Source organism: Mastigoproctus giganteus, chromosome 8 (genome assembly GCF_048544385.1).
Source record: "Mastigoproctus giganteus isolate SK-2022 chromosome 8, ASM4854438v1, whole genome shotgun sequence".
Taxonomy (NCBI): domain Eukaryota; kingdom Metazoa; phylum Arthropoda; class Arachnida; order Uropygi; family Thelyphonidae; genus Mastigoproctus; species Mastigoproctus giganteus.
Window position 1 is genome coordinate 51719457 of NC_143582.1, and position 20167 is coordinate 51739623.

At 36.5% G+C, this 20167-nt stretch overlaps 1 protein-coding gene across 2 annotated transcripts in view; it reads right to left on the reverse strand.

Annotated features, from left to right (window-relative positions):
- The window catches only part of cno (adherens junction formation factor afadin), a 525824-nt gene that overhangs the window by 258973 nt on the left and 246684 nt on the right, over window positions 1-20167 (reverse strand). For both annotated transcript variants that reach the window (XM_090380034.1, XM_090380033.1), the window contains exon 19: window positions 6182-6247. In XM_090380034.1, the coding sequence (XP_090236160.1) occupies window positions 6182-6247 (66 nt within the window). The remainder of the gene's footprint in view (window positions 1-6181; window positions 6248-20167) is intronic.

A 20167-nucleotide genomic window follows, 5' to 3' on the forward strand; every position in this document is an offset into this window, starting at 1 on the left:
CTGTATTCAATATTCAGAAATATAGCAAAAGAGGTGAAATAAATCAAAATTAAGTGGACAAAAATAAATTTTCTAACAGTTTTAAAACAATTAATTTATTAATACATACACCGATGAGCCAAAACATTATGACCAGCGAGTTCTTATACAAATCGAAGCAACTGCAGCACGTGCGCAGGTGATGACATGGTATAAAAAACACCTGATACTGAGCTCCGTTAATCAGTGTTACTCTTGTTCTTCAGAGGGGAAGGGCAGTGGCCTTAAGCGAGTTTGACAATGGCCAGTTTAAATTTACTGGATTCTACAGTCAGTTTATCTGTTTGCAAGATGAAAAAAAAAAAAAAAAAAAAAAAAATTAGTTTCCAGGAAAGAAAGAAAAAATATGCAGTTCTCACCCAAGGCTGACTAATTAAGACTTAAATAAAGATCCTTCTGTACATGGAAATAGAAGGGGTTATAGCCATATGCAAGCTGTGAAAGCATAAAGAAGGAATATTCTTGATGGTATTTTGTTTTTTATTATATACTTATTATTATAAATTTGTCAATCAAAGGAGCCACAAGCAAGCAATAACTTTCCAATGGGTAAACCACATCTTGATTCAAGAAGATGCATAACTTTTGAAAAAAGAATACAAGTTGTGACTATTAAATAACAAGGCTCTTGCAATAAAATAAATATAATGAAATAGTTCCCACCTTAAAGTTATCACCTTCAAAATAATTTCCTTGGGCTTTCAGACACGTTTCTTCCAAGTACAGAAACATTTCTGGAAGTCATTTTCAAGAGATTTTTTTTCTTCTTTTCCTTGGTCGGATTACTATTTCAAAACTCCTGATGTCAACATTTGCTCAGCTCATATTAGTGAAATTATTCTTGCAGGAATGGAATCCTGTATTCACACTCAACCTTAAAATCTTGTCCTTTGTCTAAACCTTGGTTTTTCAATAAATTTGGTAAGGCTGTTCAAGAAAAGAATGTTGCATATCGTAATTGGCTCGTTTCCAATTCTTCAGTTTCATTTTCTGCCTACACCAGAGCTCGCAACAATTGTAAAGCAGTTATTAATCAGTCCAAACTAGATTTTGAACAGGCTAAGAGTAGAAAACTTGCTTCTGGCCTTAATGGTAGCTGAGCATTCTGGTCTCTTGCTAAAGCTATTGGCCACAACATTTGCCCATCTCTGCTTCCACCTCTGTTGTTTGTTTGTTTTGTTTTTAGGAGCATTAGCAACTAAGGCCACATTGCTCCGGGATATGCGGTGGTCATTCCCTGACCTTTCCACATCCTCCATATTTGGTGGTGACGGGCTCGAACCCTGGTCTAATCAAGAAGCGTGTGCTACGCACTGCTGCTCCTTCCCACCTGGCTACGGAGGTGCGCTTCCACCTCTATCAAAACCAGATGGTTCACTTCAGCCAAGGATAAAGCTGACCTGCTAGCATCCCATTTTTCTTCCAACTCAGGATATTAAGGATCTTGGTAAAACACCTCCCACCATGCTCCATTCAATGCCTCTTGTGGTCTTCCATCAAAAGGATGTCAAAAGGATTTTGACGAATCTTGATGGTAAGAAAGCTCCAGGTCCTGTGGGTATTTCTCCACTTGTTCTCCAAACCTGTGCTCCTGAACTTACACCTGTTTTCACTTTCTTCTTCCAAGTTGTTTTTCCTTTTGCTTGGAAATTTGTTCATATCCTGCCAGTTCCAAAAAAGGGGTGACAAATCCCTCCCATCCAATTTTTGTCCTATTGCAATTACTTCTACTCTTCCTAAAATAATGATGAAATCAATTACCCGCCTACTTTTAAACTATCTAGAAACTTTCCATCTGATCAACCGTCTCCAGTATGGATTCCGTCGGTGTCAATCCACTGGTGATATTCTGGCTTATGTTACCCATTTATGGACAAATTCAACGGAAAAGTTCGGTGAAACACAAGCAGTTGCTCATGACATCTCAAAGGCTTTCAATCGTGTTTCACATAAGGGTCTTCTAAACAAGCTTCCATCTTATGGTTTGCCAACTGTTTTTTGTAATTGGTTATCCAGTTTTCTCTCTGACCACTCACTGAGGGTGATGGTAGATGGCACTCTGTTTTCTAACTTCTCCACTATTGCTGGTGTCCCTCAAGGTCCAGTTCTTTCCCCCCACTCTTTTCCTCTTGTATATTAATGATCTTCTTCAATTGACTGGAAATCCTATCCATAGTTTTACTGATGATAGCACATTGCATTCCACTTTCCATTTTGAGAAACTTTGTCCTGTTCAATCAGCTTCACCTTCTCGAATATCCATTACCAATTCCTTAAATGCTGATCTCCAGCTAATTCTCCAGTGGGGCAAAGATAACTTAGTTGATTTCAATCCTTTATGACTCAGTCCAGTCTTATATCTCGCAAAAAGGATTCTTCTGCTCCTATGCTTATCTTTGGTGGTGACACTCCGATTTTTAGGCAAGATCTCTTTTGGGGATTACCCTGACTTATAATCTCTCTTGGCCTCCTCTGCATCTAAAAAAAAAAAAAAAAAAAAAAAAAAAAAAACTTGGTTTTCTCTTTCGCTCTCGGAATTACTTTTCTTCCAAACAGCTGTTCACTCTGTACAAATTGCAAATCAGCCCTACCATAAAATATTCTCCCACATCTGGTGTGGTGCCTCCAAAACCTCTCTCAGGCTTCTAGATTCCATTCCGAACAGGGCAGTTAGGTTAACTAATGACTCGTCTCTAACAGTCTCTGTACTCTGTCTCACAGAATTAATATCTGCTGCATGCCTTTTCTAGATACTTCCACGGGCACTTTTCTGCTGAATTCTATAATTCCCGCTTTTGCTTCCAAAACAGTCCAAACATGTGCTGCCACCAGCCAACATCCATTTACTGTCCAACTTCAAACTCACAGAACTAACTTTTCAACTTGCTCATTTATTCATTCAACTGCCGTTTTCTGGAACACTCTTCCTTTATACATATTTCCTGAAAATTATAGTGTACAGAAATTGAAGTCTGATGTCAACAAATATCTTCTTTCATCATCTCAACTTTCATTGTCACGGTACTAAGTACTATAGGTTCTAATATCTCTTGTGTTTGAGATTTTTATTAAAAAAAAAAAAAAACCCTCTTCTGACTGGGTTCCATTTCCTAAAACAGTTCGAGAATCGAAACATGGTTTGTTTTTTAGAATGTTTGACACACTATTGGCATGGATATCAAATTTTAAAGCAATTTCTTTTTTTTTTTTAATGCCCCGATCTACACTATGAAGCACTTCCACTTTTCCTCTAGACTCAAGGATATCCTCAGAGACAGTGTAAGGTTACTTGTACAGCAGCTAAAACTAAACTGATTTAGTGACCACTTGTACATACCTTGTAAACAGAGACAGGTGAAATTTAATGAAGGCCTGAATTAATCATTTCTGCAAAACAGAAGAATTTCAGGATAAAGGAAAATCACTCTCTCCCAATTCTCTAATAGGGTGCTTACAGTAGAAAACAGGTTAACCAGAACCAATATCTACATCGGGAACCTTCGCCGATGGCTGTGGACACACAGATAGCAGATGATCAGGAAGACTTGTGGATTGGTCACTCACACACTAGTCAGACTTTTGTGGATTTATTGGATGATTGTTTTCTGCAACAGCATGTTCGAGAGGCAACCAGAGAAAGTAATACTCTTGATCTGGTTATCAGCAGTGATCATTCGTGTATTAAGAATTTGCAGATAAAGGAACCACTAGGTGGCAGTGATCACAGTGTACTAATGTGGGATTTACTTAAAGATTTAATTACCATCAGGGGTAAAGGAAAGGGTTTTTGCTTCCGTAAAGGTGAGTACAATGGTCTCCGACAGTTTTTAAATTCTGTACAGTGGGATAAACTGACGATATTACCAACAGTAAATTCTAAGTGGAAAGCATTCAAGGAATTAATCGTGCATGCTACTAAAAGTTTCATACCTATTAAGAAATATTGTTCAAGGTTTAGGCCTAAATGGTTATCTAATGAACTAATGAGACTCATAACAGGGAAGAAAAATACATGGGATGCATATAAATTATCAAGCGACTCAGAAGCCTATGGCAGATATAAGCTAGTCTGTAATCAAGTCACAAAGGAGGTTAGGCAGGCAAAGGCAGATTACGAGAAATCCTTGGCAAAAGATGCTAAGAAAAACAGCAAGGATTTCTTTACTTATATAAACTCTAAAAGGAAGGGGATGAATCTGACTGGTCCACTTGACATCGAGCAAAGTGGAGGAGAAATTGTTGAAGTTAAACATAAGAAAAGCACCTGGGGTGGATGGGATCTATCCAGTTATTTTAAAGGAGGCAGCAAAGCAACTAAGCAAACCCTTAGCCATAATTATGAGAGCATCTTTGGACTCAGGGGAGGTTCCCACGGACTGGAGATGTGCAAATGTATCCCCAATTCACAAAGGGGGATCGAAGGGTGACATAAATAATTACAGACCAGTTAGTTTAACTTCTGTTCCGGGTAAAATAATGGAGTCACTTGGTTAAAGATGCATTGCAGGATCATCTAGACAAGACTGCAGCAATAATTTAGACACAGCATGGGTTTGTTAAGGGAAAGTCTTGTCTGACAAATTTGATACGATATTATGATGTGGTTACAAAGGAACTGGAGGCAAAAAAAATAATTTTGATATCATATATTTGGATTTCAGGAAAGCTTTTGACACTGTTGCACATGGAAGACTATTGTACAAATTGGAGCAGAATGGTATTAAGGGTAAGTTGCTACAATGGAAAAAAGGATGGTTAAGTGGGAGAAGACAGAGGGTGGTAATCAATGGGTGCTGCTCTTCGTGGACTAATGTTATTAATTAGTGGACTCCCACAGGGTTCGGTGTTGGGTCTACTGTTGTTTTGTATATTTATCAATGATATCGATGAAGGTATATCAGGCTTAGTGTCGAAGTTTGCAGGGTTGTTAATGACAGTAATGGCAGTGTGCTACTGCAACAGGATCTAGATAATTTGGGCAGATTGGCTAAGAAGTGGCAACTGAAGTTTAACTTTGACAAATGCAAAGTACTGCATATGGGCAGAAGTAACCCCAGAGAAATGTACCAACTGTGTGGTACTACACTTAAGGTGGTAGAAAATGAAAGAGACTTGGGAGTAATTGTGCAGTCAGATATGAAGATTTCTGAGCAATGCAGACAGGCTACAAGGGCAGGTCATGGGGTTTTGTCAATGATATACAGGAATTTTGCTAGCAGGGAGAAGGAGGTGATTGTCCCTCTGTATAAGGCAATGGTCAGACCACGCCTTGAGTACTGCGTACAGGTCTGGAGGCCTCATTTTAGGAAGGATGTAGATTTACTTGAGCGTGTACAGAGAAGGGTAACAAGATTGGTGAGGGGAATGAAGGGATCCTCTTACCAAGAGAGGCTTAAGTTCTGCAAATTGCAGTGGCTGGAGACTAGGCACCTGCGCGGTAATCTGACTGAGGTGTATAAGGTTTGAATGGATTGAGCACGCTGAATTCTGATGGGATCCTTCCACTTGTTCAGATTACGAACCTAAAGGGGCATAAATTCAAATTAAGAAAAAACAGATGTAGAATAGATGTGCGGAAATTTGCCTTTAACCAGTGGGTGGTTAATTGCTGGAACAAACTTCCATCTGTCATTGTGGAAGTTGATAGGTTGAATAAATTTAAGGAGGAACTGGACAGGCATTTTTGGAGGGAACGGTGTGATTTTTTTTTTTTTTTTTTTGGCTGATGCTGCATAAGCTCATACACTTGCTTTCTTGCATCACATGCCACTACTACTACTTCTCAGTATAGTAGAGGTGGTTGTATAAGTTTTATGGGCACCTCTATAAATTATGGAATGTTTTAGCTCTTAATTTGTGATCTTAAGAATTAAACTCTTTAGCTGTTAAAAGCTAAAGCGATTAATTCTTAATCCTTTTAGCTCTTAATTGGTGCTTTCTACAGCATAAGCTCTCTTGCCGAAAGGCCAGAGGTGCGAACAAAGCACACCTTGGTCTCTCAAAACCAGTTCATTATAGGGAAACTATTTTCAATGTAATGACCAGGATGAAATCAAAAAAATTTCCTAAATATAAAAATTTGTTATATGGAAGTGCATTAAAGGAAGGTCCAACTGTAAATGAAAGTCTAATAAAAACTTACCAGATCTGCTGCTCCTCCTTTAACTACTGATTTTACATATATTCCAAGTTTGTCCTGGTCAACACCCTGAAACAATTTTTTAAAGAACCAATTATGCATGCTCTGAACTAATTACATCACCATGAATTACTTTTTTTTTTTTTTTTTTTTGCATAATATCTGCAATAAAAGGATATGTACATTACAAGCTAGATGTGAGGATAAGTGCTGTTTTACCCTTGTACTTATTCTACATTACACATTTTTCAATGTCTCTCACATTAAAATTTTTCCTCCAACAAAATAAAGTTTATTTTGAAAATAATTTATTGTAATTTAATATACTTCCAATTGTTTGCAAAATCAAAAAAGCAACATCAATATCATATTATGCAGATAAAAATTATTCACTTTTCTAAATAAACAAACAGTTTAAATGATCACGCTTAAACTTGAGAAAGTAATACTGCCATTACCATAAAAAACTAATTAACCAACCAAATTAATTAAACAACAAAAAACCATTTTCACCACAGGAAAAGAAAGCCCCTGAGCCCTTCATGAGTTTGGTAGAATGCTGCAACCTGTGTTATGCAAAAAAGGCCTAAAGGTATCCATCTCCAAAGACAAAAGCAGGCTCCCAAATAAATTAAGAAAATGATCAGTTTACTATGGAAATAAGGCCTTTTGGATGTTGACACGTGTGGGTGTCCTGTGAAGAAATCATGTAATCATGTATATGATACCTCAATTCTTTCTCATTATTTTATGATTTCAGTTAATTTCTTATTTGCAAGTTACTTTTGTATTTGGGGATTGATTTCTTTTGTGTAACACAGGCTGCACCATCATGCCAACCTCACAAAGGGCTGAGGGGGCTCTTCCCGTGGTCAAAAAATAGGTTTTTGTTATTTAATTTGGCTGGTTCATTAAATAGGGGTTTTTTTTTTTTTTTTTATTTATGGTAACAGTAGTATTTAACTAAATATGAAATATGTGGCTTTCCAGAACTATTACTTTCTCATAGTTTAAGAGTATTTAATTCAATTACATACTCTTGCATAGATAACATTACAATCAGTAATTATAATATCAATGAATATTTCCCATGAAGTTATAAGCCTGATGTTATAAGGTCAGAACTACATGGGGAAGGAAGATGTGGCAAAACTCAAGTTCCACAACTGTCTCCAATGTCAGGACGCTGGTACAAAGGTTCTTGTACTGGTAAAAAAAAAAAATTCCTTTCTCCTCTAACCTCATTCTTGCAATTTGTATCTTCATGTCTCCACATAGCAAACAGAGTTAATCATGTACCCCATTCCAGAAAATCCACAATCTTGCCCCAAAAAATGGAACACATGATTTTTCAAGCAGATGGCCAAGCCTTAAATTTCTTCTTTATCAACAAATCCATTTGTTGCCAATACATAGATTACTGCTTTGACTCCGACTCATAATGGTCTATCCAAATTTCATCTTTTGCAACGATACTATCAAAAAAAAAATTGTCACCCATGGGTCTCATACCACTACAGAAGGTCAGCACAAGCCTGCACTCCATGTTCTCCTGATGATCTGACATTGGGATTTAAGAAATCCAGCTGAAACACAATTTCCTGCATCTCAGATTGTCCACCACGTCTTTCAAACCACTACACCATCACTGACAGATGCCAGGTCCATTGCCTAACCTAACTGTGCTCGCATCAACTGTCATGTTCCCCAAACATCAGAGAATCTTGATAGGCACAACATGCATAAGCTCAACAGTACACTGTTCCATATCACATAAATGAGAGCTTTACATATGCTCAATTTTTCCTACATTCTATTAATATTTTAGAAATAAACAAGGAGTTACCTTTTATTCAGTAAGTAGGATTTCTTCTTTACCAATTCTCCTTATGCAAATAAATTACAAAATGATACATTAAAACAAGATTACATAATTTAACTCAATGTGTTCCTCACTATTGACACACGGGCATTTCAACACCCCAGGATCACAGTGGTGAACCCCAACTCCAGAAATATCAAACCACCCCATTCAACCTTCACAGTTAAGGAAGACATTTTGTCATAAATGCAAATTTGAAATACAAATGAAACACTATTAAAATGAGATAACAGTACAGTAAAACAATGAAGTTAAATTCCACTAAAAATTCCTCCCTTAGCACACTAAAACTTTGACAGGTGTCATGTTCACAGGATGGAATGAAACTAACGAAAATGTGTGTGTTCGGAATCTTATAAATAGGAGATTAGTCTTTGGTATGCAGGCATCCGAACAACCATGAATCAGATATGAGAAATAGACGAATGTTAATAGCGTTTTTTTTTTTTATTTAATTCTAAAGTTTCGGCAATCAGTTAACTTAGTATAATTATGTTGAATTTTTAAATTTTGGCTTCATTAAACAGGAATGTGTGGTTTTCATTTATTGCATGGAATGCATTCGCACATGATGCACGGACTGATGCTTCATGTTGCTTAACCCTCGAGTTTAAAATACATCTGGTAGATACAATGTAAGAAGAATCACAATCCTTACATGAAATGTGGTAGATGAGGTCATGTGTTTGTTCGGAAGTCGATAGTAACTGTGTTGCATATAATTTACGGCCCAGTTTTGCTACTATTTTCATTTCTGTACCTCTAAAAAGGTTGTTAATTTGTCTATACCAGTGTTCTGCATATGGCATTGAAATAAAATATTTTTTGTTAATCATGTCATTATACGTGTCATTGATTATTTTGTTTTTAGCTTCTAATTTAATGCTATTCATAGAGGTAATCGGGTATACCCTATTTAGGAACCTATTCGCCAGTTCTTCTCTTTCTATCTGTAGGGCAAGTTGTGTGGAAGAGTATTTGAATGAATTTAAGAACTGGTTTAACATGATTAACCTTTTATATGGGTATGGGAGGATGGTAGCTACTATAGTGTAGGAACAGTCCTGTATTCGTGGGCTTATGATAAATACAAAAATTAATATTTCCACCCTCCCTCTTAAATGTAAAATTTAAAAAAAATTTATGGACTTTGTTTCTCCTTGTTCTTTCTCCAGTGTAAATTTTAACCTAATATGCATATTATTAAAAATTTGCAAAACTTAGTTTGTAGTGGCATAATCCGTTATAATGAGGATGTCGTCGAGATATCTTCCATAAAATGTGATTTTTGGTAAAAACTGTTTAAGTGTATATTTTCTAATCTATCTAAATACAACTCCGATATTAGGCCGCTCAAGTTTAAACCCATAGGCAAACCGAAAATCTGTCTATAAATCTTACTTTCAAATAAAATATAATTAGCCTCAACCAGTAACTTAATTAGCTCAAATCTCTCTTTTTTGGGCAACTTTATACTGTTAATGCTAATAGTGTTATTGTTTAATAAACCACACACTACAACTAGTGCATATATCACATTAACGTTAGTGTATAATGAAACTACATCAAGGGAAAATAATTTAATTTTCCCTTAATGACAGAGAAGAAAAATGCATGGGATGCATATAAATTATCAAGTGACTCAGAAGCCTATGGCAGATATAAGCTAGTCTAATCAGGTCACAAAGGAGGTTAGGCAGGCGAAGGCAGATTACGAGACATCTTTGGCAAAGGATGCTAAGAAAAACAGCAAGGATTTCTTTACTTATATAAACTCTAAAAGGAAGGGAAGAATCTGATTGGGCCACTTGATATCGATGGTTCAACTGTTGATGATTCTGCTCAGACAGCAAAGAAACTGAATGGGTATTTTGCATCTACATTCACGCATCAGGAATTATTAAGGTTTGAAAATGGTAGAAGGTTATCAAATTGTAGCAGGGTGCTTAATGATTTTGTAATAACTGAGAGCAAAGTGGAGGAGAAATTGTTGAAGTTAAACATAAGAAAGGCATCTGGGGTGGATGGGATCTATCCAGTTATATTAAAGGAGGCATCAAAGCAACTAAGCAAACCCTTAGCCATAATTATGTGAGCATCCTTGGACTCAGGGGAGGTCCCCACAGACTGGAGATGTGCAAATGTGCAAGATCATCTAGACAAGACTGCAGCAATTATTCAGACACAGCATGAGTTTAAGGGAAAGCCTTGTCTGACAAATTTGATAGGATATTATGATGTGGTTACAAAGGAACTGGATGCAAAAAATAATTTTGATATTATATATTTGGATTTCAGGAAAGCTTTTGACACTGTTGCGCATGGAAAACTATTGTACAAATTGGAGCAGAATGGTATTAAGGGTAAGTTGCTACAATCGATAACAGGATGGTTGAGTGTAAGAATACAGAGGGTGGTAATCAATGGGTGCTGCTCTTTGTGGAGTCCCACAGGGTTCAGTGTTAGGTCCACTGTTGTTTTGTATATTTATCAATGATATTGATGAAGGTATATCAGGCTTAATGTCGAAGTCCGCAGATGATACAAAGGTCGGCAGGGTTGTTAATGACAGTAATGGCCGTGTGCTACTGCAACAGGATCTAGATAATTTGGGCAGATGGGCTAAGAAGTGGCAACTGAAGTTTAACTTTGACAAATGCAAAGTACTGCATATGGGTAGAAGTAACCACAGAGAAACGTACCAACTGTGTGGTACTACACTTAAGGTGGTAGAAAATGAAAGACCTGGGAGTAATTGTGCAGTCAGATATGAAGTTTTCTGAGCAATGTTGCCAGGGCAAGTCATGGGGTTTTGTCAATGATATAAAGGAATTTTACTAGCAGGGAAAAGGAGGCAACTGTCCCTCTGTATAAGGCAATGGTCAGGCCATGCCTTGAGTACTGCATACAGGTCTGGAGGCCTCATTTTAGGAAGGATGTAGATTTGCTTGAACGTGTACACAGAAGGGCAACAAGACTGGTGAGCGGAATGAAGGGATCCTCTTACCAAGAGAGGCTTAAGTTGTGCAAATTGCAGTGGCTGGAGACTAGGCACCTGTGCGGTGATCTGATTGAGGTGTATAAGGCCTTGAATGGGTTGAGCACGCTGAATTCTGATGGGATCCTTTCACTTGTTCAGATTATGAACCGAAGGGGACATACATTCAAATTAAGAAAAGACAGATGGAGAATAGATGTGTGGAAATTTGCCTTTAGCCAGCGGGTGGTTAATTGCTGGAACAAACTTCCATCTGTCATTGTTGTTTGTTTGTTATTTGGGAGCATTAGCAACTAAGGCCATATTGCTCCAGGATATGCAGTGGTCATTCCCTGACCTTTCCACATCCTCCGTATTTGGTGGTCATGGGCTCGAACCCCGGTCTAATCAAGAAGTGTGTGCTACGCACTGCTGCTCCTTCCCACCTGGCTACGGAGGCGCCTATCTGTCATTGTGGAAGTTGATAGGTTGAATAAATTTAAGGAGGAACTGGACAGGCATTTGGAGGAAATGGTGAGATTTTTTTTTTTTTTTTTTTGGCTGATGCTGTTTAAGCTCATACACTTGCTTTCTTGCATCACATGCCACTGCTACTAATTCCTCCTCTAATTTTACAGTCTTTAAAATTTGTATATATGGTATCATAATTCTTTATACTATATTTTAGTACCTGCCGAAAAGGTTTTATAATCTAATATAAATGTGTCGCCAAGGCTGAAAAAGCAGAATTTTTGTATGATACTATAGGCTGAATAGGGTGTCCAGGTTTGTGTGATTTTACTTGTCCAAAGAGAATAGGTACATTATTTGAACTAGCTTTTAGTTGCTTTAGCTATGCCATTGAAATGTAATCCCTTTTACGATATGAAGTAAGTATTTTGTTGTATTGATTGACCTCATTATCAAACATGGAAGAGTCTAATACCTTCTGGTATGTGGAACTATCTCATATCATTACCTATAATATTTTATTATAATCTGTTTATTTAAAATGACTACAGTGTCCCCCTTATCAGCTTTGTGAATTACATCCTTAGTGTTTCATCCTTATTTTCCCTTAATTCCCATAAAGCTCTAGCTTAAATTTCTATTTAATCTTGGTACACCTGGTCTAGGATTGTTTATGATCTGATTAACATGTTGGATTAAAACATCTTTTTGGGGGATGTCTCTAAGACTAAATTCAAGGTCTACTGCTAACTGTTTCTTTGGTAGAGTATGTGGGGGTAGCTTATAATTTAAACCTTTTTCTAACAGAGCAACTTGGTGTTCGGTAAATTTACATGAAGAAAGATTCATAATATTTTTGTAAATCTTTATTTCACTATCAACACGATCTTGTTGTATATATCAGTAACAAAATGGGAAATTGGTTAATTGGTTTGACACATACTTACATTAATATAACTTTAAAATATTTTGTCAAAAAACATCACATTTTATTTTTAAGATGATGTCTTCAAGAGAATATTATAACTAAGTTTGCAAAGATAAATTTTAACCAGATGATCCCGGGTAAAAATCAATTAGTTTTGTCTTTTTTTGGCTTCTGTGGCCATAATGCACCTCCCAAAGTTTTTGCATTTTACATTTACTTTTTGCATCCAAGCCCGAGACAGGATGCAAACCCACAACCTTTGGGTTGCTAGGCAGGAACTTTACCCAGCTGGCTAGCCCGGTCAGTAGTTTTGTCTGTGTCATGTAAAATTATTAAACTTGCTCTCGAATCCAGGTTTGCAGATAAAAGGATATTCTTCAGACAAATACAATGTTACCATAAAAAGATCAAAAAATATTTGCATTCCAATGATTGGAATGTTTTGAAAACTTCTATTGATTTTTGCCAAAGGGCTTTAGAGGTTGAATTAAGGACTAGACATTTCAACAAACTACAAGGACTTCCTGGATTCAGAAATGTTCGTAACAATACGATTGATCAACATAGCAACAACATGACTAATATTCGGAAGAGGAACTATAATGATAACAATCCGGTACCCTTACAATATAATGTATCAACTTGGGGACATGAACCGAACAGGATTCAAATACCAACTCCCTCTAATCATAATACAGATGGAATAAAGGCTTACAAAAATATTACAAATCTTTCTTGATATAAATTAACCGAACACCAAGTTGCTCTGTTAGAAAAAGTTTTAAATTATAATCTACCCCCACGTACTCTACCAAAGAAACAGTTAGTAGCAGACCTTGAATTTAGTCTTAGAGACAGACATACCAAAAAGATATTTTAATCCAACAAGTTAATCAGATCATAAACAATCCTAGAATTCCAGGTGTACCAAGATTAAATAGAAATTAAGCTACAGCTTTATGGGAATTCAGGGAAAATAAGGATATTTTAATTCACAAAGCTGATAAGTGGGACACTGTAGTCATTTTAAATAAATGGATTATAATAAAAAATTACAGGTAATGATATGAGATAGTTCCACATACAAGGAGGTGTTAGACTCTTCCGTGTTTGATAATGAGGTCAATCAATACAACAAAATACTTACTTCATATCGTAAAGGGGATTACATTTCAATGGCACAGCTAAAGCAACTAAAAGCTAGTTCAAATAATGTACCTATTCTCTTTGGACAAGTAAAACTACACAAACCTGGACACCCTATTCGGCCTATAGTATCATACAAAAATTCTGCTTTTTCAGCCTTGGCGACACATTTATATTTGATTATAAAACCTTTTCGGCAGGTATTAAAATATAGTATAAAGAATTCTGATACCTTATATACAAATTTAAAAGACTGTAAAATTGGGGGAGGAGTTAAATTATTTTTCCTTGATGTAGTTTCATTATACACTAATGTTAATGTAATATATGCACTAGATGTAATGTGGGGTTTATTAAACAATAACACTATTAGCATTAACAGTACGAAGTTACCCAAAAAAGAGATATTTCAGCGAATTAAGTTACTGGTTGAAGCTAATTATATTTTATTTGAAAGTAAGATTTATAGACAGATTTTCGGTTTGCCTATGGGTTTAAACTTGAGCGGCCTAATATCGGAGTTGTATTTAGATAGATTAGAAAATTTACATTTAAACAGTTTTTACCAAAAATCACATTTTATGGAAGATACCTCGACGACATCCTCATTATAACGGATTATGCCACTACAAACTAAGTTTTGCAAACTTTTAATAATATGCATATTAGGTGAAAATTTACACTGGAGAAAGAACAAGAAGAAACAAAGTCCATAAATTTTTTAAACTTTACACTTAAGAGGGAGGGTGGAAATATTAATTTCAGTATTTATCATGAGCCCATGAATACAGGGATGTTCCTACACTATAGTAGCTACCACCCACCCATACTCATATAAAAGGTTAATCATGTTAAACCAGTTCTTAAATTCATTCAAATACTTAAGGTGGTAGAAAATGAAAAAGAGCTGGGAGTAATTGTGCAGTCAGATATGAAGTTTTCTGATCAATGCATACAGGCTGCCAGGGCAGGCCATGTGGTTTTGTCAATGATATATAAGAATTTTGCTAGCAGGGAAAAGGAGGTGATTGTCCCTCTGTATAAGGCAATGGTCAGGCCATGTCTTGAGTATTGCGTACAGGTCTGGAGGCCTCATTTTAGGAAGGATGTAGATTTACTTGAGCGTGTACAGAGAAGGGCAACAAGATTGGTGAGGGAAATGAAGGGTTCCTCTTACCAAGATTAGGCTTAAGTTCTGCAAATTCCAGCGGCTGGAGAATAGGCACCTACGAGGTGATCTGATTGAGGTGTATAAGGCCTTGAATGGGTTGAGCATGCTGAATTCTGATGGGATCCTTCCACTTGTTCAGATTATGAACCTAAGGGGGCATAAATTCAAATTAAGAAAAGACAGATGTAGAATAGATGTGTGGAAATTGCCTTTAGCCAGCGGGTAGTTAATTGCTGGAACAAACTTCCATCTGTCATGTGGAAGTTGATAGGTTGAATATATTTAAGGAGGAACTGGACAGGCATTTGGAGGGAATGGTGTGATTTTTTTTTTTGGCTGATGCTGCATAACTCATACACTTGCTTTCTTGCATCACATGCCACTACTACTACTACTCTTCCACACATAAAAAGAGAAGAACTGGCGAATAGGTTCCTAAATAGAGGATACCCAATTACCTCTATGAATAACATTAAATTAGAAGCTAAAGACAAAATAATCAATGACAAATATAATGACGGGATTAATAAAAAATATTTTATTTCAATACTGTATGGTGAACACTGGTATAAACAAATTAACAACCTTTTTAGAGGTTCAGAAATGAAAATAGCAAAACTGGGCCTTAAATTATATGCAACACAAAAAAAAAAATAAAATAAATATCGCACAGTTACTATCGACTTCTGAACAAACACATAACCTCATCTACCACATTTCATGTAAGAACTGCGATTCTTCTTACATTGTATCTACCAGATGTATTTTAAACTCGAGGGTTAAGCAACGTGAAGCATCAGTCCGTGCATCACGTGCGAATGCATCGGAACTACCATTCCATGCGATAAATGAAAACCACACATTCCTGTTTAATGAAGCCAAAATTTTAAATATTCAACATAATTATATTAAGTTATTGATTGCCGAAACTTTGAAATTAAATTACAAAAAAACACTATTAACATTCGTCGTCTATTTCTCATATCTGATTCGTGGTCTTCGAATGCCTGCATACCAAAGACTAATCTCCTATTTATAAGATTCCGAACACACACACATTTCGTTAGTTTCATTCCACCCTTTGAACATGATAGGAAGGATGTAGATGTCAAAAAGTTTTAGTCCCCTAAGGGAGGAATTTTTATTGGAATTTAACTTCATTGTTTTACTGTACTTTTATCTCATTTTAATAGTGTTTCATTCGTATTTCAAATTCGCGTTTATGGCAAAATGCCTTCCTTTACTAAAAGTTGCATGGGGGGTTTGATATTTCTGGGGTCGGGTTGGGGTTCACCACTGTTATCCTGGGGTGTTGAAATGCCCATGTGTCAACAGTGAGGAACACATGAGTTTTAAATTATGTAGTCTTGTTTTAATGTATAATTTCATAAGTTATTCGCATAAGAATTGGTAAAGAAGAAATCCTACTGACTGAATAAAAGGTAACTCCTTGTTTATTTCTAAAACTGTTCCACCTGTACATCAATGTTGTGTGTGCTCCATTTTCACTGATTACTGAGCCCTGTCATCTGGAATGCATGTTACAACTTGCGGGATATTGGCAGAAACATTTAAATCTTCACTTGATACTGTTACATTTTGTACGCAATCACATAAGCATACAAAAGGTAAGGAAAAGAAAATTGAGTGCATTAGTTTTCGTTTGGTTCAGCAACATAGGCTATAATGTAATGCACAACAGTAAATGAATAAAAACAGTCATAAAAAAAGTGAAAGATAAAAGATTACAGTGACCCATGAAAACTGGTCACTATGTCAAAAAAAAAGGATTAGTGGGATTTGTATAAGAATAAAACAATATTCAAAAAAGTGTAAATGATATACAGGCAACCCTCATATAACATGGTACTTCGACAACATGGTACTTATATAACACAGTTTTGCCCTAACACGGTTAGTGAATTGCAGCAAACCTCACATAAAATGGTATTTTTGAGCTTTTTTGTGGGAAAAACCTGCTCTTGGATGTAATTGTTCAAAATTTCGATTCTTTTTTGTGAATCCCTGCTGTTGACTCACTAGTCATTATGCAAAAAAAAAGGGGGGGAGGGAATAAAATACTGAGGAATCCCCATATTTTATTTTGTTGGGGAATCCCCATCTTACGTTCTGTGCTACTGAATTTGTACTTGTTTGAGACCATAAAAATTTGTGAGTGCGAAAGTCTTGCAGTTCATGACAAAGTTTTTGTAAGGTTATTTTGGTTTTTATTTGATCGTTTATCAAATAAAATGTATCACATCAAATCAAAGTCCCTAAACTTTGTTCTTAAGAACCATATTGGAATAATTTCTTTGTTGTGAATTAAATTCCAGCCCTAATGAAAGTAAAAAAGCACTGCTCAAAAGAAACTATTTCTCTAGAATCAAAGAAACAAATTTAGGATTGTCTTAAAAACATGGGAATGTTATATGTTGCAAAAAGTTTAAACGAAGAATTAAAGTTCCAAATTTTACACTAAAAAGCATACAGGAAGGCATAAACTTAGCAGAGCAATTAGAATCTTATTTTTTGAATGCAGATCCTTCAACTAAAAGGAGCACAAAGTTCAAAAGGAAGCTTTAAAAATGCTTAGCTCTAATACCATAAAATTTGCAAAGATCTATCAAGCAAAAGCAAAAAAATCCAGATTACTGAATTTTTTAAGGAGGGCAGATACGAAGATACACAAGATCTAGATATTGCAGAAGAAAGTTCAGAAGGTGAAGATATTCTGCAACAGAGAAAATCTTCTCGTTTGATTCTGCTTAGCACAGATGAAGAGGAAGAAAATTAAATTAATGTACATTATCTGAGATATATGTATCACAGTTTGTAAGATGTTTGTTCAGTTATTACTATTTTTAATAAAAATTAAGTTTCTGATAGTTATATTTAAAAAAGTGGTGTATTTTTGTTAGTTTTTGGAATGCAACCCCCAGTTTTGTACTTATTCTTAGTCCCATATAAAACGGTTTCACACTACATGAGATTTTATAGGAACCTAACTACCATGTTATACAAGGTTTACCTGCATAAATAAGTTTTAAAAGCATGTGTAAAAAGAGTATATTTTACATGGATCTAAACAAATTTATTAATTTTAAATTTAAAAAGAGCCGAAACACATGGGCAGTGTCATAACATCTGAGTGTACAGGGCTTGGTCAAATGGCTAGAAGCAGTAATAAACATCATCCATGTCTAAAACATGGACATTCAGTTAAAATGTATTTAGCTGTTAAAAAGGTGTCACAATCCTCACACATAGGAAGTTTATCAGCACTCAGCAGGAAAGAATGCATAAGATTACCACGTGCTATGCAAGAGTCTGGTAAGAACAACTTCCTCTCTATGGTTACTATGAAAACTAGACTGCCATGTTTCAGGAACTGTAATAGAGCTTGCCATTTAGTACAGCTTCTGGAACTAAGGTAGAGTTCGTAAAATTATAAGAACTGTAAGGATTGGAAATGTGGCACAAGAAACCACAATGGAATCAATAGTCGTGTAAATTAGAGGCAGAGTAAAGACAGTGTTAATTGTCTTGTGGCACCTGGAATCTCACCCAACTCTGTGTAGTATCTCTGTGATGCATACAGTTCACTCTAAAGGCCAGATGGTGTATGTACGTGTTGGATTTGTAGAATGCAGTGTAAAGTGTAATGTTGGGGTGTGTTATCTTCATCTGGGCTCTCAGCCACAGGCATGAGGGGGCTCCCAAAATATGGTTGCTCCTTGCAACCATGGTTAGGGGGGGACACCTTTTTAAATGAGTACACAATACCTTCCCAATTCTGCATGCATTTACACACTTGCTGGTCATAACAAGCATTGCGAGGGGTTTTTTTTTTTTTTTTTTTGCGACATTTATTCAGGGCATATACAGAGCTATAACTTTACCTAGCATATAGACATCTTCCACTCCCATTTGCTCCTTTTTTCATATAGACAGACAGCAACCTGAATATGGACAGCACACGATTTTTTTTATTATTTTTTTTTTAATTTACAGATTACGAGTCATTTGTTTGGCCATCGCATAGTTTACAGACATGACCAACCCATTTTGGCTGTACTCTTTTTATAAGCGCACTTGATCACACTTGCTCTCATATATCATCTCACTCATTACACTGCTCAGAATGTGTGTGTGTGTGTGTGTGTGTGTGTGTGTGTCAGACAGATTAACACTCCACATTCACTTAGGGGGCTCACCCCTAGGCAGCTCGGGTGCCCCACACTTCCAAACACTCCATCACCCAACCTTATCTGTGCATGCATTCCCTGCAAACGTGCCATGCTCTACCCAGAATCCCAGGGAGGCAGAAATTTATACACCCGGCCGCTATTCAGGAGCCCAGGCAAAGGGCACCTACTAATTCTATAAGAGAGTGACATAATACATGTGACGAGCACTGCACATAGAGAATCATTCACTTCTCACATACACACATAAAAATGCAACAAACTGGCCTTTCATAACCTCTCACTTTTTTTGACTTGGTAGGTCAAGTCCAAAAAATAAAGAAACTTGCCCCAGAAACAACCGAGAGCATACAGCTTGTCGAATCTGAGGAATGAGGAGTCACTGTTAGGATTACTCTAGTTTTGTCATGGGGCTATTGGTTTTGCTGCTCTGGAGGTGGATTTGGTAGTAAAGTGGTCCCCTGGTGCTGGCCCCAAGATTATTTCGTCTGGTTATGATTTTTGCATATTCTATAAATTCTTTATAATAATAATCTTCCTCTGTGGTAGCAAATGTTCCTGATTATGTGCAAATATCAAAGAAATCATAAGACTTCTCTAGTTACCATACATTGGGTACTGAAGGTGCAGTTAGGATCTTGTCCTACCTCCAGTTTGTATAATTTGGCTCTAAATGGAACATGTCCTGTGAGGTAGAAAGCAATGTATAGGCCAGAAGTGTACCAGGAATTGGCTTGAGAGAGAGAGAGACCAACATTATGTTCAGGAGGAACCTTCTTGGTCTATTGGCCCCAGTTTGTTTGCCAGATTTGCTGGAATTCTGTGGCAATTCTCTTCCTTTCTCTTTCGGTTGTTAGTTAGATCTAAGGATATGTCCAGAATTTCTGTTGGCATACCTTTCCTGAATCTATATTGGAGACCAGTGATTACTTCTAGATCGAGCAGTAAAGTGCCTGCCAAGACTTGTAAAGCTGGGATAATTACCACGTGACAAGCGCTAGTAGCTGCCAATGGTATTATACATTGAATGGGTTCTAGTTTTCTTATGTTTCTTACTACTGTTGCATGGTGAAACCAAGCCTGAGCACCATAAGTGATGAATGGAATGAAAACTGCTTTGTATATCAGAGCCAAGGTGTTCGTTCTTAATCCCTAGTCAGCTCTGCTTATCCTGGAGATCGTGGCAGCATAACCTCTCACTTTTTT